We start from the raw sequence: 20,669 nt of genomic DNA, 5'->3' as shown, positions 1-20,669 counted from the left end.
GAGAGCTAAAACAGATAAAACTGGCGAACGGGCGCACAAATCAAATGTTTGTGCGCCCGTTCAGACGGCATGGGTCCTGGTGCATATATGCTGAGACTACCATACCGTTGCCCCTTTCCCCTCTCTCGCAGGCGTACTTCTGCTCTCCTCTCCGCTCGTTTTTTGCAATGGGAGAGGGCAGGACGAAAGCGGAACTAAGTGCTGTCCCGTTCAACCTCCTCCCATTAATGGCTATGGACAAAGGTCGGGAGAGGGCGGGAGCTTAGCTCCACCCACGTACCACTCCTTGTCCACAGCCAGCTATGAGAGGAGGCGAGAAGGGACGGTGCTTAGCTCTGCCCCTGCTTCCATAAGAGCCCATGCAGTGGTCAACGTATTCCCGCCCAAAAGATAGTTCCAGGACTATCTTTTGGACCAGACATAAAAACGCACGGCGCTATATTGGCCGGCTGAGCGCTTTTACGTCTCAGGAATACGGCCGTGTGATCTGATGCATTGGAATCCAATGGATCAGATCACAGTGTATATCAGCCGCCTGTGAAAATGGGCGTCTGATATACGCTTGTGGGAAACAGCCCTTGACCATCCGATCTGCAACCCGTCCACAGTTGACATTGCGGACGGGCCACAAATTCTGTGGGAAGAGCAGGAGATTTAAAAAAAAAAAAAACTGCACTGAGCAAGACTGACTCCTAAGGTGACGTCACATCATGATGTCTTCTTGGCAGACTGTTTTTGCGGGGTGGTTTGCCATTGCACAATGAGTGACATGTAACTGCTGCAGCAATTTTCTGGACCGAGGCAGCGGCGACCTAGCAGCTGTATTGGACCCAAGGGACAATCTTTCCAGTTTGCTATTTAGTCCTCTATCTGAACCTCAGCCACATTTGGCCAGAAAACTTCTTGAATATTTTAAAATCTTGTAGTCATGTAGTGCCATCCAAGAAGACCCAGCTCAAGTCACTGGGGACATAAGAGCACCAGCCAGTGCCATCCATAGTATCTCATTAATATTGTGCTATGCACAGAGAGAAAGAGATAGCAACTGCCAAGATATTAAAAAAAAATCAAAGAGTTGTGTCTAGGTGGAGAAGTCAATAAGAAACCTATCAAACGGTACGGAACTACTCCGAAGGACACAGCTAAATCCACAGCTGCAGAATGCCACACCAGAATCCGGAGGTCTAACTGCAGATTTTATGGCAGAATTTTTTAAGCAGGTTTTAAGGCATCTTCAATTCTGCATCAATTCTGCAGGTAGATTGCCGATTTCGGGGTGGAATTTACCACAGCTTGAGGTTTGATGTGCAGTCTATTCTGTCCCGCATGAAAGATCCCCCAGAAGTCAATCGAGCTATTGACCTCTATGAAAAATGCATTCAAATTGACTTTCCAAGAAAAATTAATGGAGCCTGAGGAATAGATGCTGCGCATTTTAGGCTCCATTGCTTAGTATTAACTCTGCATTAGTTTCTCACAGCAATCTAAAATCAATTTGGGCTCTAAATGATGCTGCAAAATGCTGTTCTTAAAAACCTATTGGTAAATTGGTATGCAGCCCATTTCAATGGATGAACAGTGAAGCGGAATTTCATAAGCTATGACTAACAATGCAAGATGTAAAGATTTTAGAATGTCCATTCATTTCATTTAAGGATATGATGATAATGGTACGACGGTGATGATGATTGTTGTCAGTAATAGTAATATTAAAAACCTTTGTACTATATAACAAATAGAGATTTTTAAATATATTTCTAGTTTGTGCTTACTATTTCAGGGAGAACTGTTTTCCTGACAGAGCTCAGGTCAATACATTTTGCTGAATATTGGCAGCGCAGATCGATATACTGTACTCACTGGTGTCAGGGGAACTATTAATCCGCAGCGGCTGAATTGTAAACATTTTCCAAATTAAAATTCTTGGTGGACTGATATAGTTTACAGGCAAACATCGATCCTAAAATTGCATATATCACACACCTCATATAATTCACCTGAGTGAAATGGTCATAGAAGTGTTAGACTAGTCTAGTAGTTTCTGACTGCATCTACACATAGTCAGAAAAGGTCAAGCAACTAGAGGAGGTTGTCAGAGTCAAATGAAACGTTCATTGTGTGATTGTAATATTGATATAAGGGATAACAAAATCAGAGAAAAAGGATAATTTATTGTTAAAAAGTGACCCCTTGTAGGGAGGCTCTAGAACCCTGTTGTACCCCCTCTAGCTTGGATACAAGATGGGATATGGATGGGCATAGAGGCTCTAGTACCCTGTTGTACCACCTCTAGCTTGGACACAAGATGGGATACGGCAGGCATGGAGGCTCTAGTACCCTGTTGTACCACCTCTAGCTTGGATACAAGATGTGATGTGGGTGGGCATGGAGGCTCTAGTACCCTGTTGTACCACCTCTAGCTTGGATAAAAGATGTGATATGGGTGGGCAAGGAGGCTCTAGTACTCTGTTGTACCACCTCTACCTTGGATACAAGATGTGATATGGATGGGCATAGAGGCTCTAGTACCCCATTGTACTACCTCTAGCTTAGATACAAGATGTGATACGGGCGGTCATGGAGGCTCTAGTACCCTGTTGTACCCCCTTTAGTTTGGACACAAGATGTGATACAGGCTGGCATGGAGGCTCTAGTACCCTGTTGTACCGCCTCTAGCTTGGATACAAGATGTGATACGGGGGGCATGGAGGCTCTAGCACCCTGCTGTACCCCCTCTAGCTTGGATACAAGATGTGATACGGGCGGGCATGGAGGCTCTAATACCCTGTTGTACCACCTCTAGCTTGGATACAAGATGTGATACGGGCAGGCATGGAGGCTCTAGTACCCTGTTGTACCACCTCTAGCTTGGATACAAGATGTGATACGGGCAGGCATGGAGGCTCTAGTACCCTGTTGTACAGCCTCTAGCTTGGATACAAGATGTGATGTGGGTGGGCATGGAGGCTCTAGCACCCTGTTGTACCACCTCTAGCTTGGATACAAGATGCGATACGGGCAGGCATGGAGGCTCTAGTACCCTGTTGTACCTCCTCTAGCTTGGATAAAAGGCGTGATATGGGTGGGCAAGGAGGCTCTAGTACTCTGTTGTACCACCTCTACCTTGGATATAACATGTGATATGGATGGGCATAGAGGCTCTAGTACCCCATTGTACTACCTCTAGCTTAGATACAAGATGTGATATGGGCAGGCATGGAGGCTCTAGTACCCTGTTGTACCCCCTTTAGTTTGGATACAAGATGTGATACGGGGGGCATGGAGGCTCTAGCACCCTGTTGTACCGCCTCTAGCTTGGATACAAGATGTGATACGGGGGGCATGGAGACTTTAGTACTTTCTTGTACTGCCTCTAGCTTGGATATAATACGTGACATGGAGGGGGGGCATGGAGGCTCTAGTACTCTGTTTTACTGCCTCTAGCTTGGCTAGCTTGGATACAAGATGTGATAGGGGCGAGCATGGGGGCATACAGGTTCTATATGATATCCTGTGACATATTTATCTACATTTGCTGTAACTGAGTTTCTAGATCATGCAAAGTCATAGTCTGTCATGGTTGATATCCCAGATGATCCCATACATGTTCTATTGATAAATTTGGCGACTGGACAGGCCACTGAAGTGTGACAATGTTGTGGGGACATTCCTGTGACCCCCTTGTGTGTGCGGCCGAGCATTATCCTGCTGGAAAATGCCTTAATAGAAGTACTGTCATGAGAGGAGCCCATGTAGCTGCAGGATGTCCTAAACATATCGCTGAGCTGTCATTGTACATCGTACCACTTCAAGGGGTGACCGACTGTCGTACGCAATGGCCCCTCAGTACATTATACGAGTGTGCCGCTCCACAGCAAAGGCAGGATTGAAGTGCTCATCCTCTTGGTCTCCAAACACAAACACGGTCTTTTTCAGTGCCCAAACTAAATCTTTATTTGTCATTAACCCTTTCCAATCCAATGTCGGGCCTGCCCCGACATCATAATTTCCGTCCACAGCTCCAATGTTGGGTGCAGATACACATCAGGTGCAGATACACTCATGCACTGGTCCTCATCGAGGACCCCCGAGGAGAAGGCAGAAAGGGTTTTTAACCCTTTCTGCCTTCTCCTTTACACATTACATAGTGCTCAATTATCGCTATGTAATGCAGGAGATTCCGCCCGGCGATCATGTGACTGCCGGTGTTACCTGACCCCCAGCGGTCACATGAACGCCGAGCCGGGAGCCTGCACTGTGGGGGGACCTGCTTACCTGTCCGGCGTCTTTCGCATTCTCCCTTCTGCCTCCCGGCCCGGCGATCATGTGATCGCTGGGTGGCACCTGACCCCAGCGGTCACATGATTGCCGAGCCGGGAGGCGGAAGGAGAATGCGGAAGACGCCGGACAGGTAAGCAGGTCCCTCCACGGTGCACTGAGCACCTGCACCCTCCTGAACTCTGTCAGTTCAGGAGGGTGCAGGGAAAATGTATTTTTTCTCATCCATTCTCCCCAGCTCCGATTTATTTGGAGCTGGGGAGAATGGATGAGAAAAAATAAATGGATTGGAAAGGGTTAAAGCAACACAGTTCCACTCCATAGCAATCCAGTTTTGTCCACTCAGTAGAATCCACTTCAAACAAAGACAATAGTGAGTATCAAAGGTAGTACATATAATGGACGTCATGAGACCAAATGTCCTTCAGCCAGGTGCCTGGAAATTGTTCCAACAGACACCATGGCCTGTAATGATGTCGGACAATCAGACAATCCTCTCTACTTGGTGTTTGTCGAGGGTGTACTGAACTCTGTTGCCTTGTATGCGAGCCCTCACACATCCACTGGTGCTAATACCTCCTAACAGTCTGGTCAGAATAACTCAGGTGGCAAGCATTTTGTCAATACGACCATCTAGCTTTTTGCATTTCAATAATGCACCCATAAAACCCACAGAATGCATGTACAAAAAAACGCATGACCAAAGCTTCAGATGCATTTTTATTTTGCACTTGTTGTGTGGTTACATGATAGTAAAATTTGCACATAAATAGTGCGGCTCCATTGAAAGCAATGGGAGAGGATCACTATTCCGTGCTGCGGCTGTGACAGCTGCAGCAGGGGATTCCTTGGATGCGAAACCCCTGGATGCTGTCACATCCATGGGCTTCACCTTGTTGTCAATAGGGCCGGTGGCAGCTATGCCGGCCCCATTGAAAGCAATGGAAGAAGATCGCTGTGGTAAAAGAAGCACCAACTGTGAGAGCTGGGGCAGGGAATTCCTTCATCCCCACGGGGAGTCCCCTCATCACTGAACACTGTGACAGCCCTGTCACAGTGTTCAGTGATGAGGGGACTCCCCGCATGAAGGAGTGTGATGCTGTCCCATTGCTTTCAATGGGGCCGGCGCTGCTGCTGCCCCATTGAAAGCAATGGGATGAAGGCAACCCCCTCAGGGATTTTCGGGGGGGGCGTGAATATAAGACCTTCCTCCGAAAAAAAAACCCTAGCTGCATGAAAAAATAAATACCTCACCTAGAAGAACTGTTTGGGTCAGGCATGTCTTCTCCTCTGTTCCTTTTCATTTCTTCTGGTGGGGGATTGAAAATCCCTGTCTCCTAAAAGTGCTACCCCTGAAGGCTGAGTGACTCGACAGCCAATCAGCCAATCAGAGGCAGTGCTTCCAGGAAGCAGGGATTTTTCAATCCCCAACCAAAAGAAAGTGAAGAAGAAGAGTGCTGGTGACCCAGGGAGAACACGCGCCGAAGCTGACAGCGCTTCTAGGTGATGTTCCCCCCCCCCCCTGCAGCTAGGGCTTATTTAAGGGGTTGACAGTAGGATTTTCTACTGTCCAAGTTGCATCGCACCACACGAAAAACACTGTCCTATCTTTTGCAGGTGCAAATTTTTTATGCTTTTAAAAGACGGACATGTGACTGCTTTCATTGGAAAGCATTGGTTCTAATAGAGCCATTTTTTAAATGCACCTATACATGCTTGAAAAAAAACACTTATCTGACTAAACCCTCACGGGGATAATCTGTGCGCAGCACTACAGAATATGGGTGAGCTGCATAAAAAAATAATAACTAGACCTGAGACAACTTTGCCAATCCCACATTATAAGGGCTGTTTTCCCATGTAACTATGGGAAAAGGGAAATATACACTGACATGCCAAAACTTATGGGATAGCAGTATGTAAATTGATTTTGAAGTCTAATTGCGGGCTCAGTCACACGGGCGTTTGTACACGCGTCTGTCAGTTGCGTTTGCCGGCCGCATCTAAATAGAACCCAGCTGTAACAGTTGTAGCAGAGGATCGGGATGTTCTCTGTATGTCAATGCAGCTGCTTCCGGCTTCATTGACCACAGGTGAAATTCCTGGATGTGACAGCATCCAGGGGTTTCACATCCAAGGAATCCTTTTCACAGCCGCAGTAGGGAATAGCGGGCAGTGCTCTTTTTGAGCAGATAAACGCTGCTAGCAGTGTTTTTTTCTGCCTTGACCCCCGCTTCGGTCGCGCATATTTTTGAATGCATAACTGATGCGTTCAAAAATTTATGCGTCGGAACGCCTGTGTGACTGAGGCCTACCTCAGGGGATGGTTTAAGAATGCCCACACCTGTATAAGTTGTGAGGTGTTACTGTATCTTGTGAGTGAAGTTGAACACACACTACGCTACACTAACCACAGAATGGGTGACTATGGGTTGAGGAGATGGGGACAGGAACACAGCAGGAACTTTTTTGTGTGTTTTGGGGTTTTTGTACATTTTTTACAGTGACTGATGTGCTGACTAACCACACACTACACTGAAGGATCAGACACTACACTGACTAAACCAACACTTCACAGACTGACATACTCATCACACTTTACTAACTACACAGTACACTGACAACTCACACTATACAAAAGGCCCTTTTAGATGGAGCGAATATCGTTCAAACCAGCCAAAGTCAACGATAATCGTTCAGTCTAAACGCTGCCAAGGACTAGACTAAAGTGTTCACTTTTCTTTTGTCGTTTTGCAGCCATTAAACTCATTGTTGGGTCATTCACTTAACCCTTTCCAATCCAATTTGTATCCTGGTTTTCCTAGGGGGCTTACTCTTTTTCTGCTGTTATAAAATGGCGCTATCTGCTGGCTAAAGCCAGTACTGCATGAGGTGACATGTTGGATAGGCTCCGACAGCAGAGAGGCTGGCAATATACAGTAAGAGAACCCCGACGGACGTCTTCCGACATCGGAGCTGTAAAGCCTTAAATTATAATGTCTTTAGATGTCAGACAGTGGATTGCAGAGGGTTAATGTTCAGTTTAACCCTTTCCAATCCAATTTATATCCTGGTTTTCCTAGGGGGCTTACTCTTTTTCTGCCATTATACAGCGGCGCTATCTGCTGGCTAAAGCCAGTACTGCATGAGGTGACACGTTGTATAGGCTCCGACAGCAGAGAGGCTGGCACTATATAGTAAGAGAACCCCGACGGACGTCTTCCAACATTGGAGCTGTACAGCCTTAAATCATAATGTCTTCAGATGTCAGACAGACAGTGGATTGGAAAGGGTTAAACAGTGCTTGTTCAGTTCCTCTCATTCATTTATGCAGTAAATGTGATTTGAATGTTTTCTCGTTTCAAGGAGCCAACGATTTGTCTGCCTGTTTAAACAGGCTGCCGGAGCGAACGAGCAAACTCTGATGTCATTCACTCGCTGAAATGATGTATCATTTGGTGTAACACTACACTGACTAGTCACACGTTACTAACTAATCTGCTGACAAATCACACTACACCGAGGCCTCGTTCAAATGAGCATGGTTTTAGCGCAGTATAGGCATGTGAAAAGATGGTGGCTGTACTGCACTAATAATAGCATAAATGAGCAGTTTCCAGCTATTAAGTCTTGAGCTTAATTAGCAGTGAAATTGCCCGTTCACATGATCGGAGGTGCGTGATGTGTTATCCAGCTCCCATAGGGGTCTATGGAAATTCCTGCATGGCACGCACCAAAGATAGGTCAGGTCCTATCTTTTCTCGCAGCATGGACCTTAGTGCTCTTTCACACAAGCGGATATACAGCTACAGCGTTTTTACGTTTTCATGCCTGCTCTGTATAAGCGCCCGAATGGGCGTTTTTCTGTGATCACGGATAGCGTTTTCTCACCCATTTACACAACCGCGAGCATTGTGAAAAGTGAAAAAATACGACGCACCCTGGAAAACCCCTCGTTTTGCCAAAATCCTCAGGATGCCTTCCAGTGCCTTTATAAAGGCACCCGTAAGCTTTTCGCAGTGTTGGACGCTGCAAAAATGCCTCCCCCTCCCTTCCCTGCTCCCATAGGAGTCAATAGGACCCACTGGCATATATTGGCCAAAAGATAGTTCCAGAAGTATCTTTTTGGCCACCGTATATACGCCGGACATATTTTGTCCGCTTATGTTCCATCTTTCACGGTGCTGACGTATTTACGCGCTGTATAATCGCCCATGTGAACGAATGCATTGCGAACCAATGCTTCACATGGGTAGCATATATACGGCCGGGCGTGAAAATGCGGCATATATACGCTCGTGGGAATGAAGCCTTAGATGCATGCTTTGTACACGCATGTTCTATCATTGTTAGGTGCAAGTTTTTTGCACGTCTATCATGTGCTAAAATCACACTCATGTGAACGAGGCCTAACATTGCACTAACTGATCACACATTACTAACTACACTAATATACTGATCACACTAAGGCCTCATGTCCGCGGGCAAATCCGCAGCGTTTTTCCTGCATGCAGATCCGCGCCCCATAGGGATGCATTAGACACCCGCAGGTAATTAAATACCTGCGGATGTCATTTTTCCCTGCAGGTGCGGCTCCCGCGTGCAGGAAAAAATCCAGACATGCACCATTTAGGTGCGGGTCTCCCGCGGGTACGGCTCCTGCAGGCTTCTATTGAAGCCTATGGAAGACGTCCGGATCCGCAGGAGACCCGCGCCTGAATTAAACTCACCTGCTCTGGGCGATGCAGGTCTTCCTTCCTTCACGGGCGGGAACTTCTTTCTTCGACCCGGCGGACGTGCCCAGCGCATGCGCGCAGCCCGCAGCCGGCGTGCCGAGCACATCCGCCGGGCCCAAGAAAGATGATCCGGCCGCGAAGAAGGAAAAACACGCACGGCCCGCAGCAGGTGAGTTTATTCTTATTTTCAGCCCTCATGTCCGCGGGGCAGGAGGGACCCGCTGCGGATTCTCTATGGAGAATCCGTAGTGGGCCTGATTTTCCCCGTAGACATGAGGCCTAACACTACACTGGCAGGACGGCTGCACTACCTATAATACCAATGATCACTATGATTTTTTATCTTTTTTCACACGATGATCAGGCCTGTCTCTCCAACCACCTGCCGCACACTATAGTGTTGGAGAGAGGGATTGCTCTGTGAATAGTGCGAACTCAGGCTGCTGTACTGCGAATTGTCAGTCAGCACTGACTGACCAATCACAGCGACCACTGGTGCAGGATTGCTCTGATAAGTCCCCCAGCAGTAAAGTGTTAATAATTATATTAGCAACTATCACTACAGTGTTGCCACAATTGCTACCGCGGGGACACACTTTAAGCACAGGTTCTAAGTTTATGTCCTCTTGCGCTACGTACTATGTGCCCATAACGTAAACTTACGTCCTGTGGCATTAAGGAGTTAATGATCGTGACCAGTGGCATCTGGCAAGAATTCGCTATAAAAAACAGATAGGCGACTTTGGCAGGTCAGAGAAGCGTTCTTGTGCTTCCAGGAGATATGGGAGTAGGAGAAACACATGGGCGTAACTATAGTGGATGCAGGGGATGCGGTTGCACCCGGGCCCAGGAGCCTTAGGGGGCCCATAAGGCCTCTCTTCTCCATATAGGGAGCCCAGTAGTATGAATAAAGCGATATAGTTGGGGGGTCCTGTTACAGATTTTGCATCGGGGCCCCAGATTCTCAAGTTGCGCCTCTGAGACACACCAGAGCACCTATTTTAACATCACAACACTGATGCACGCAGTTTATCACTGGGGCTTATGAGGTTGCTAACTGGACCCAAGAAGACTGGCAACATGTGATGTGGTTTGATGAGTCATGGTGCCAATTGTTTTGGACAGATTGTAGGGTTCGCATGTGGCCTAGACCATGAAGCCATGGACCCCAGTTGTCAATGAGGCACTGTGAAGACTAGTAGTGGTTCTATACAAGTGTGGAATGTGTTCTCATGACATGGGTTGGGTCTACTGGTCCACCCAAACATATAATTGACTGATGCCTGCTATGTTTAACTGCTTGTTGGCTGTCCCCTACAATGGTGGGATATTCCAGCAGGATAATGCACCATAACATCAGGCTTAAGCAGTCCGTAACTGATTTGAGACTCATTCTGGAGATTTCTTACGAATGATCTTGCATGCTTGGTCATCCAACATAAGCCCAATCGAGCTCATGGGATGTGGTGGAGAGGTCCATTCACTGAGATCCTGCACCTACAAATACCACAGAGCTGTGGGTGGCTATCCAGACAGCAGAGCTCAACACCCCCCCAGACATCTTCTGTCCACCTGGGAAATGATTGCCACATCGAGTTGATGCACCTGCCAGGCTAGGGGGGTTCCTACACAATATTAGCTCCTGTCCCATGCCTTTTGGAATGTCGGTGTACAGTGTACAAAAGTACAGTATATGTACAGATGTAGTAACGTTTAACTGGAGTGTGATAACTTTCTTGGACAAGTTATCTTAGTCCATTAACAGACATTAAAAAGCTATTGTTTCTTGTGATTTCAGACAAAAGCCTTTGTAAAGCTATTAAATGGGTAGATAGATTGTGGTATGGAAAGTTACTAAGTCTCAAGGTAAACTTTGTACGATAATATTGACTTCAAGTGATACTGTGTAGTGAATGAGTTTACAAATACTGAAGGGGCAGCTCCGCAGTCGGCTGGTAACAGTATCCTATATGGCCTTCACTGTGAGACAGGTGCATCTGTGTACATTTAAACAAAAACTCTGCTGACACAGCAATCTACATTCTGAAATGATCTTGGAAAACCTGATGGCAGTACAATCTTGCTGTGACTTGATGTGACTGTGACACTTTCCAATATCCATTTCAGCACCAGGTAATTGAGTTGCAAGAAAAACTGGACCCGGTATTACCTTTTGACTGGTATGTCATTTTTAGCAGAAAATACTTTGTTTCCTACCTAAATCATCTCCTGCTGGTTTGAGTATATATAGGATTAGTTTTGGTTCCAAGTTAAAATATAAAAGTAGTGCAAATGTAACAAAGTGCTACTTCATGGAGAGACGAGCCTGCTGCTTCATGGAGAGATGATAGACCTGTTTATCTTGTGATGTCTTGCTGTGCGGTGCTGAGAGTTGGATGGCTAGGCTATGTACTAATTATAGAGCTATGTCTTTCTGAACTATATATGTTATTTTTCAACTTTTTTTACTGGCATGCAAATGGAGTACTGATGAGTGCTTTTCCGAGAGTCCTTATGATCCGTCCCCTGATAAACTAGCGGTGCTAGGGAAAACTGTCAGAAATGCAATTTGTTACTTTTAAGTGTCTATAACTTTTTCGTATGACATGAGGATATTTACGCACTTCACACTTTACGTTGTAGTCTATGAAAATAACTGTTTATGAACTGGTGTTATCTATATATCCAATATTGCTTCTTATATTAGTGCTGAGCAAACTTTTGAAAAGTTTGGTTAGGCCAGTTCTCTGAATTCTGGCAAAAAGTTTGGTTCCGTCCAACTTAATGCAAACCAAACTGTAACTTCACCAATACTCCTAATACTGGTGTACAACACTGTTTAAGAGCCATAAAACTACTTCTTCTCCCCTCCTTCTCAATAAATATATGCACTATATAAATAAAGGTAATTAATATGAGGAATAAGCCCATAGGGTGAGCATACAAACTGCATGCAGATGTTGTCCTTGACTAGATTTGAACATAGGACCCCAGTACTACAAGGCAAAAATGCTAATCACTGAGCAAGCATGCTTCTTCTTCCTCCTTTTCCTGCACCTCCACAGGAGGAAGAAGGAAGAATGGAAAGAAGGAAGCATTATGGTAACTCAGTGGTTAGCATTGTTGCCTTGCAATGCTGAGATACTAGGTTTAATTCTGACCAAGGACAACTTCTGTATGCAGTTTGCATGTTCTTCGTGTGTTTGTATGGGTTTATTAATCAGAATATATACAATACATACATGTATTGAGGATAATGAGAAGAAGGAAGATGAAAGTAGGGTAGCTTAGTGGTTAGCACTGTTGCCTTACAGTGCTGGGGTCCTACATTCAAATCTGACTAAGGACAATGTCTATATGGAGTTTGTATGTTCTTCCTGTGTTTGTGTTGAGTTTATCCTTCATAATAAGAATCACCTTTACATTTACTGAGGAAAAGTAAAAAAATTGTTTAGTAGGTTCGGCTGAGATGAACCACTCAAGGTTCTGGTTCATGCCGAACCAAACGTATAGCAATGCTCAACCCAATTCGGTTCACTCAACACTACTTATTATGAATTAATTACGAATTGATATTATTTATGTATTCAGTATTGTATTATGTTTAGTCTGTTATCACCATTTATTTTGAAGTTCTATGTCTGGTATGGGTCATCTAAGGATACAGCAGCTCACATATATTAGGTTTCCATGCTTCATCATTATATTTGATCTAAGCAAGGGACTATTAGGGTTTTTCTGGTGGCTGATGCATGGAGCCACCCTCCTCAAGATGATTTCTCCATTTTTTAAGGGCACTACTATTTAGCGACATTGTAGGGAAGCCTAGGCATCAGTAGCTTTCTGCTGTTTCCTGATTAACCAGTTAAGGACCAAGCACCATTAATATGCAGCACTTAGCATGAGCTTTAATCCTGGTTGATACTGAAAATGCAGCACAGAATAAAAGTTCCTTCTGCAATGGTAGTCGGGTGCTCGGCTGGCAGAGATCGCTATAATAGAAGACTGAAGCGGGTTTATTGGCTTTTGCCTTCTCTTTTCCAGCCTAAACAGCACCAAATCAATGATATGTAGAGAATAGAGAAAGTGCTGTTTCTTCTGTTGGACCTGGCGATTATGTGATCACTGGTGACCCCTGGCATGGCAGAGCTACAAAGTCTGCTAGATGAGCTGTGGCAGTGTCTAAAGTCACTATAGGGGGATGTTTTTCCCTGCAACTGGAGCTCTTATGGATGTCTCAGTTACAGTGAAAAACTTTAAAATAAGTGAAATCGAAAATGACATTGTAAAAATATATATAAAAAAAGAAAACAACCCACTGCCCACACCAACCTAAATCATTGCTATATCTGCCTTGTAATCCAAGTCTACACAAACTGTATATCAATACATCTGAAAGAAAATGGGGAGATGGGGAATAACACAGGTGTGACCTAAATTGTATTTTAGCATAAATATACTAATTTCAAGAATAAAGAAGTATAATTGAAAGAAAATCATTTGTATTATGTTTTTGTATACATTGTCCCAAATAATGATTAAAAAAAAACAAACTGAAAACTTTCAGTGAAAAAAATTAATAAAAATAATCCTATACGTCACCAAAAATGTAGCAAAAAAAAATTTGGAGGGCCGAGAAAAAAAATTTGCCCCATAAGACCACCACATGCTTAAAAAAAAGCGACCTTAAGGGGCTAATGCATTGGTGATGGTGAACATGATGGATAAGCACTGGAATTCTTAATGTTTGAAATTTGCTTGGTGGCCGAGCGCCTTTTTAATAAAGATTGAATAAAAGTTCTGTTTTATAAGTGGAAATTAGTCCAGCTGCTGTGTTAGTAATGGTCACTGCAGCAAAGCTGACTGTCATCTGCTATGATGTGCTGTATTCATCTGAAAGTTGTATCTGTAACTCTGCTACATTTGTATAAAAATAGTAGAAGCATTTGTCATATCAAGGGAAAAAAGATACATTAAAAGTAAGGCAGGTCATACAAAGCATCAATCAATTAGCGGGGCGGTCTCCCTACAGCAGCAGCTTCTGAAAATTAAATTGGGTTTTGAAACAGTCAGCAATCAGCTGTTATTGACAGGGAAAGTTGTAGTTATACAGAAGCTTAGCATTACATAATGGCATAATGGTCATTGAAATGAATGAACAAGTTGGGCCGCTGATGCTCAGTGGTTTTCCCCTCAGATTTATAGATAGAAGACCTGAGTGTCAGTTTCCTACTATGACATCCATATACCCTAATAGGAAATGAAGACAAGGGGTCACTGATGGGACTTTAATCATTAAGGGTGTTTTTTTCATAAAAGACATTTATCAGTATCCACAGGATAGAGGATCAATGTATGATTTCTGGGGGTCCAATTTCTGGGACCTCCAGCGTTCTTGTGGCCGATGCACCCGAATGTCCAATGTGAATAGAACAGTGTTGCACACATTCAACTGTCACTCCATTTCTATGGGAAGGAGAGAGACTACCAAGCACATTGATCTTCACCTGTTCTATAGAAGTGAATGGAGCAGTGGTTAAATATGCCCACCACAGCTCTATTCAAATGTCCAATTCCTGGTGATCAGACTTCCAGGAATTGGACATTTACTCCCTATCCTGTTGATGTTGTTAAAGGGGTTGTACCACAATTGTGAGTTATTCCCTATCCACAGGATAACTTGTTGTTCGATGCGGGTCTCACTGTTGAGACCCCCCATAAATCCGCAGAATGTGGGTCCCGTGTTCCTCGTCCTCTTCCCTGCGAGTTTACTGCAACTCCTGCAGTAAGGAGGAGACTGAATGGACTGCTGGTCATTTTCAATGAGACTGCAGAGATTCCCCAAAGCGACTATCCATCTGCGCCACTGATATAAATGGAGTGCTGACTGCATATGCTTGGCCAGCCCTCCATTCACTGTGCGGGAAGAAATGATCCCTGCAGTGTCAGTCTCAGTCTTGAGTTTGCTGGGGGTCTCAGTGGTGAGACCCCCACCTTATAGGCAAGTTATTCTCTACCCTATGCATAGGGGATGGCTGGCAATTATGGTACAACCCATTTAGTGAGAACACCCCTTTAATCCCTGTTGATTGTATCTGTAACCAAAATATTTGACATTTAACCCTTTGCAATCCAATTCTGGATTCAGGGTTTCCTAGGGGGCTTTCTCTTTCTGCCATTATACAATGGCACCATCTGCTTTTTAGAGCCAGTACTGCGGTATGGGACATGCTGGAGAGGCCACCAACGACAGAGCGGCCAGTAATCTACAGTAAGAATACCCTGCTGGACGTCTTCTGACATCGGAGCTGTACAGCCTTCAATCAGAATGTCTTTAGACGTCAGACAGTGGAATGGAAAGGGTTAATACTCAAGTTTCTTGTGAATTTCCTTAGGCTAATACTACATTGACTTCGGCATATCATGCAGCCAAAGATCACAGTGTAGCCCTGCAACATCACAACATAACAGAAGTCAATAGAATCATGTTGCTACTTACAAATTGCCATGACTCTTAATCCACAGATCACAAGAAATCAAAAAAACCCTATATTTCCAGTGATCAGAGGATCGCAGCAACTTTAAAGATGCCAAAAGACTACATTGACTTCTATTATGTTGCTATGTCACAGGCCTACATTGCGGTCTTTGTTTGTGTGACCCATGCTGCGACCAAAGTCGTTGTGTAGCCCTAGCCTAATTGCGAACAAAGAAAATAGAGAGTAATATTGTATATGTGTTATCAATAGATCAGAAAGAAAATACCTCATAGTATATAGCAGCGTGCCGTCATCCTGAATTCTCAGCAGCTTATTAGGCATTGTCATGTTATGAGCTATAGACTTCTTCCCATTATGAAAAAAAGTGTCTGGAGTCCAGATTTTATTAGCCATCAGATTGTTTAATCGAAGAATGCGCATCGGTCCAGTGAACCTCAGTCTTTCATCTTCCCAATTTTGACGAAAAAATACGTCTATAGTGTATTCCTATAGGAAAAGAAAGTAGAAGAATTATGTATCTGTCGTACTCCAACACTTTCATTGTGTTTTAATGATATATTGTGTTATTATGTATAAAGTATCGACAAATAACAAACATACTAAACCTTTAATTCTGTATAGTACTGTAATGCTGGCACTAACTACATCAAGGAACCTAGACATATGCCACAGACCGAAACAAACTGTAACAAAGTATCCAATGTATCAGAAAAATATCAATATTCAAGAGCTAACCTAAATAGCAGATGTCATTTAGAAGTGATTCATGCAAAAGTCATGCAAAAGTTTAAAGACGGCTAATCTTATTAGACAGTTATCTCCACAGGATATCTCCAGTTATCGCCACAGGATATCTGCAGTTATCCCAACAGGATAGATGAGAACTTCATGATTGCTGGGGGTCTGAAAGGTTCCTGCATGAATGGAGCAGAGGTCATGCATATATACCACCACTTCATTCATATCAATGGGAACATTGGAAAGTGTTGAATACAAATGCTCAGTAATCTTCAACTCTCCCATTGATATGAATGTTATTATTCATAGTTTGGAAGTCAAGTAAGGTAAATCAGGATGATCACCACTACCGTGTTTCCCCGAAAATAAGACAGTTTCTTATATTAATTTTTGTTCAAAAAGGTTTAACTTTTTTACATGTATAGCTGCCTGGACACTATTTAAATTGACTTTTTTAATTAACTGTTAGCAGGGCTTTATTATGGAGTAGGGCTTATATTTCAAGCATCCTCAAAAAGCCTGAAAAATCATTTTGCATCCTCAAAAATTTGGGAAAATCATGCTATGTCTTATTTTCAGGGTATGTCTTATTTTCAGGGAAACAGGGTAGTAGTGACTTCCCACTTCAAATAGCATGAATATTAGGTTCAAGCACATTACGTGCTACTAGCAGACTACACAGGGCTGTATAAGCCAAACCTCCGACTCCTCAATTTTCCCAGACTCCGACTCTGAGTTCACAGCCCTGGAGGGAACATTCACTGGATTATTGATTTATGCAAAGTTTATAGAAAGTTTAGGTTTGCTTTTACGTGACTTAAAGGGGTTGTCGCGCGCCGAAACGGGTTTTTTTTTTTTTTAAACCCCCCCCCCCCGTTCGGCGCGAGACAACCCCGATGCAGGGGTTAAAAAAACAACCCCCACAGCGCTTACCTGAATCCCGGCGGTCCGGCGTCTTCATACTCACCTGCTGAAGATGGCCGCCGGGATCCTCTGTCTCCATGGACCGCAGGGCTTCTGTGCGGTCCATTGCCGATTCCAGCCTCCTGATTGGCTGGAATCGGCACGTGACGGGGCGGAGCTACACGGAGCTACACGGAGCCCCATAGAGAAGAGGAGAAGACTCGGACTGCGCAAGCGCGGCTAATTTGGCCATCGGAGGGCGAAAATTAGTCGGCACCATGGAGACGAGGACGCCAGCAACGGAGCAGGTAAGTATAAAACTTTTGATAACTTCTGTATGGCTCATAATTAATGCACAATGTACATTACAAAGTGCATTATTATGGCCATGCAGAAGTGTATAGACCCACTTGCTGCCTCGGGACAACCCCTTTAATACTGTCTTCCTGTTCTCTAGCAGTTTCCAGAAGTTTGAAAACACTGTGTGCTTTAAACACCAAATCACTAGTCAGAAATATCTCTGGGAAGTTTTCCACCAAGAACAAATATGTATCCCAACTGAAAAACGTAAAAGGTGATCTACCGCATGTGCAGAATATGCAAGGCTGTCTACAGGAAACTGGATACTTTGAGGAGTCCAAAGTGTGAAGTACTTCTAGACTCCAAGACTCAGGTGGAAGATGGAGCTATCTTTGTTTCTTCTTTAAGTTCGGTTAACATGTGAATCTTAAAGCTTCAACATTTGTCATTTTTTCCCCCTAATATTACATTTTGAAGGGGGGGGGGGGGGGGGTCCTACTTCTGGAGCTTGCTGTAAGTGTATGATCTGTTAAAGCATCTGATACTTTTTTATCTACTGTATCAGGTACACATAAAGTAAATTCTTCAGAAAATACTTCTAAAAGTTACATATTATGAATGGAATTAGGCATCATGCAATTCCCATAACTGAAAAGGTTTATGTAGATATACAATATCAAACAGACCAAAGCTAAACTCAGCTCACATTTGTGTCATACATTTAGCATCTAGACCAGGGAGCATAGCTAATATATAGATGTAACAATCGTTAACATGAGTGGTGCATTGTGATAACTCAATTATCAGCATTGTAGGACATTGAAGTCAAGTAATCATAACGTGTTAAATGTCAATTTAAAGCGACCCCCATGCCCTGGGCAAACAAAGATGGCCATACCACTTCTCTGACAATCTGATACACACTGTGCAAACTCATGCACATTGAGGATCAGGTAGACAGAGAAATGATGTGGTCATTTTTGCTTGTCCATATGTTGGAGCTGTACATTCGAAATATGCTTAAGGCTGGGTTCACACAGGGCGGATTTGCCGCAGTTTAACCTCGGTTTTTCTGTTGCGGTTTTGCCGCAGAAGAAATGCTTCTGCGCCAAAACCACTTCAAAGGTTAATTTGAGCTTGCGGATTTTTTTGTGGATTTTCGTGCGGAAAAATCCTTAAGTGTTTTTTCCGCAGCGCTTTTTTACTTTTGCTGCATATTTGGTGCGGATTTGGCTGCGTCCATAGAGGTCTATGGACAAAAAAGCGCTGCAGAAAAGACCGTAGAATGAACATGCTGCATCTTTGAAAACCGCGTTGCATTTCCGCACATCGGCTGTGCCGAAAAAATCCACACTGTGAGAACAGCTTTTTGGCAAATCTCATTTGTGCTGCATTGCACTGCAAACGCAGCAGTTTTGCCGCAGTGCGGATATGCAACTGCAATCCGCGTCAAAACCGCAGCAAATCCGCCCTGTGTGAACCCAGGCTTAAGGTGTATTCAGATCTTAGACTTTCACAGCACACCCACAGGATATGCCATGAAAGTCTGATAGTCTAGGGTACTACCCCCGAGACCCACACCTTTCTCTACTTACAGCTCCCAACACTCCCAGCCCAGCCGAATGCAGTAATCTGGGTAGTTGGAACATATATTAACAGCCGAGCGACCTTCACTATGCTTTTTCCATAACTCCCATAGAAGTCAAAGGAAGATAAAAAATAGCATAGTAAAGCAAGCTATACTGTTTCTGCAGAGCAGATCTGACTGCTCGGCTGTTTTCATAAGTCCTAACTAGAGATGATCGAGCTTACTCGGCCACGCCCCTTTTTCGCCCGAGTACCACGATTTTCGAGTACTTCCGTACTCGGGCGAAAAGATTCGGGGGGCCCCGTGGGTGAGTGGGGGGTTGCAGCGGGGAGTGGGGGGGAGAAGGAGAGAGAGAGAGGGCTCCCCCCTGTTCCCCGCTGCTACCCCCCACTCCGTCACGCCTCCCCCCGCCCCCCGAATCTTTGCACCCGAGTACTGAAGTACTCGAAAATCGCGGTGCTCGATCGAGTAATTACTCGAAACAAGTAGGTTCGCTCATCTCTAGTCCTAACCACCTTCAGCCACTGCATTCAGCCAGGCTGGGGGCAAGAACTAAAGACAGATATAGGCCCCACCTCTAGGACCTGCGTCTACCAGACTTTCATGGTATATCCTGTGGATATGTCAGGAAAGTTTGAGATGTAAATGCTCCTTTAACCCCTTAGTGACCAAGCTTTTTTTGTTTTTCCATTTTCGTTTTTTCCTCCCCCTTTTTAAAAAAATCATAACTCCTTTATTTATCCATCGACGTCGCTGTATGAGGGCTTGTTTTTTGCGGGACGAGTTGTATTTTTCAATGGTGCTATTTAATTGCCGTATAATGTACTGAAAACCTTTTTAAAAATTCTAAGTGGAGAGAAATGGGAAAAAAAATGAAATTCCACCACCTTCGGTGCGTCTTGTTTCTACGGCGCACAAACTGAAACAAAAATGACCCGATAGCTTTATTCTATGGGTCAGTACTAGAGATGAGCGAGCGTACTCGGCCACGCCCCTTTTTCGCCCGAGTACCGCGATTTTCGAGTGCTTCCGTACTTGGGCGAAAAGATTCGGGGGGCGCCGTGGGTGAGTGGGGGGTGCAGCGGGGAGTGGGGGGGGGGGGGAGAGGGAGAGAGAGAGGGCTCCCCCCTGTTCCCCGCTGCTACCCCCCGTGCCGCCACGCCTCCCCCCGCTCCCCGGCGCCCCCCGAATCTTTTCACCCGAGTACTGAAGTACTCGAAAATCGCGGTGCTTGATCGAGTAATTACTCGAAACGAGTACGTTCGCTCATCTCTAGTCAGTACTCGAGATGAGCGAGCACCAAAATGCTCGGGTGCTCGTTACTCGAGTCGAACTTTCAGTGATGCTCAAGAGTTCGTTTCGAGTAACGAACCCCATTGAAGTCAATGGGCGACTCGAGCATTTTTGTATATCGCCTATGCTCGCTAAGGTTTTCATTTGTGAAAACCTGGGAAATTCAAGAAAGTGATGGGAACGACACAGAAACGGATAGGGCAGGCGAGGGGCTACATGTTGGGCTGCATCTCAAGTTCCCAGGTCCCACTATTAAGCCACAATAGTGGCAAGAGTGAAACCCCCCCCCCCCCCCCACTGTCAGCATAAAGATCGTTCTCCTCTGCCACAGCT

At 44.7% G+C, this 20,669-nt stretch overlaps 1 protein-coding gene across 1 annotated transcript in view; it reads right to left on the bottom strand.

Moving 5' to 3' along the window:
* LOC136573328 (gamma-aminobutyric acid receptor subunit alpha-2-like) overlaps positions 1 to 20,669 on the bottom strand; it is a 192,915-nt gene that overhangs the window by 76,931 nt on the left and 95,315 nt on the right. The window contains exon 5 of the mRNA XM_066574617.1: positions 15,780 to 16,000. Within this exon, the coding sequence (XP_066430714.1) occupies positions 15,780 to 16,000 (221 nt within the window). The remainder of the gene's footprint in view (positions 1 to 15,779; positions 16,001 to 20,669) is intronic.

This window comes from Eleutherodactylus coqui, chromosome 7, assembly GCF_035609145.1.
Source record: "Eleutherodactylus coqui strain aEleCoq1 chromosome 7, aEleCoq1.hap1, whole genome shotgun sequence".
Taxonomy (NCBI): Eukaryota; Metazoa; Chordata; class Amphibia; order Anura; family Eleutherodactylidae; genus Eleutherodactylus; species Eleutherodactylus coqui.
The sequence above is the reverse complement of the archived record's forward strand: the minus strand, read 5'-3'. Positions and strand labels throughout refer to the sequence as shown.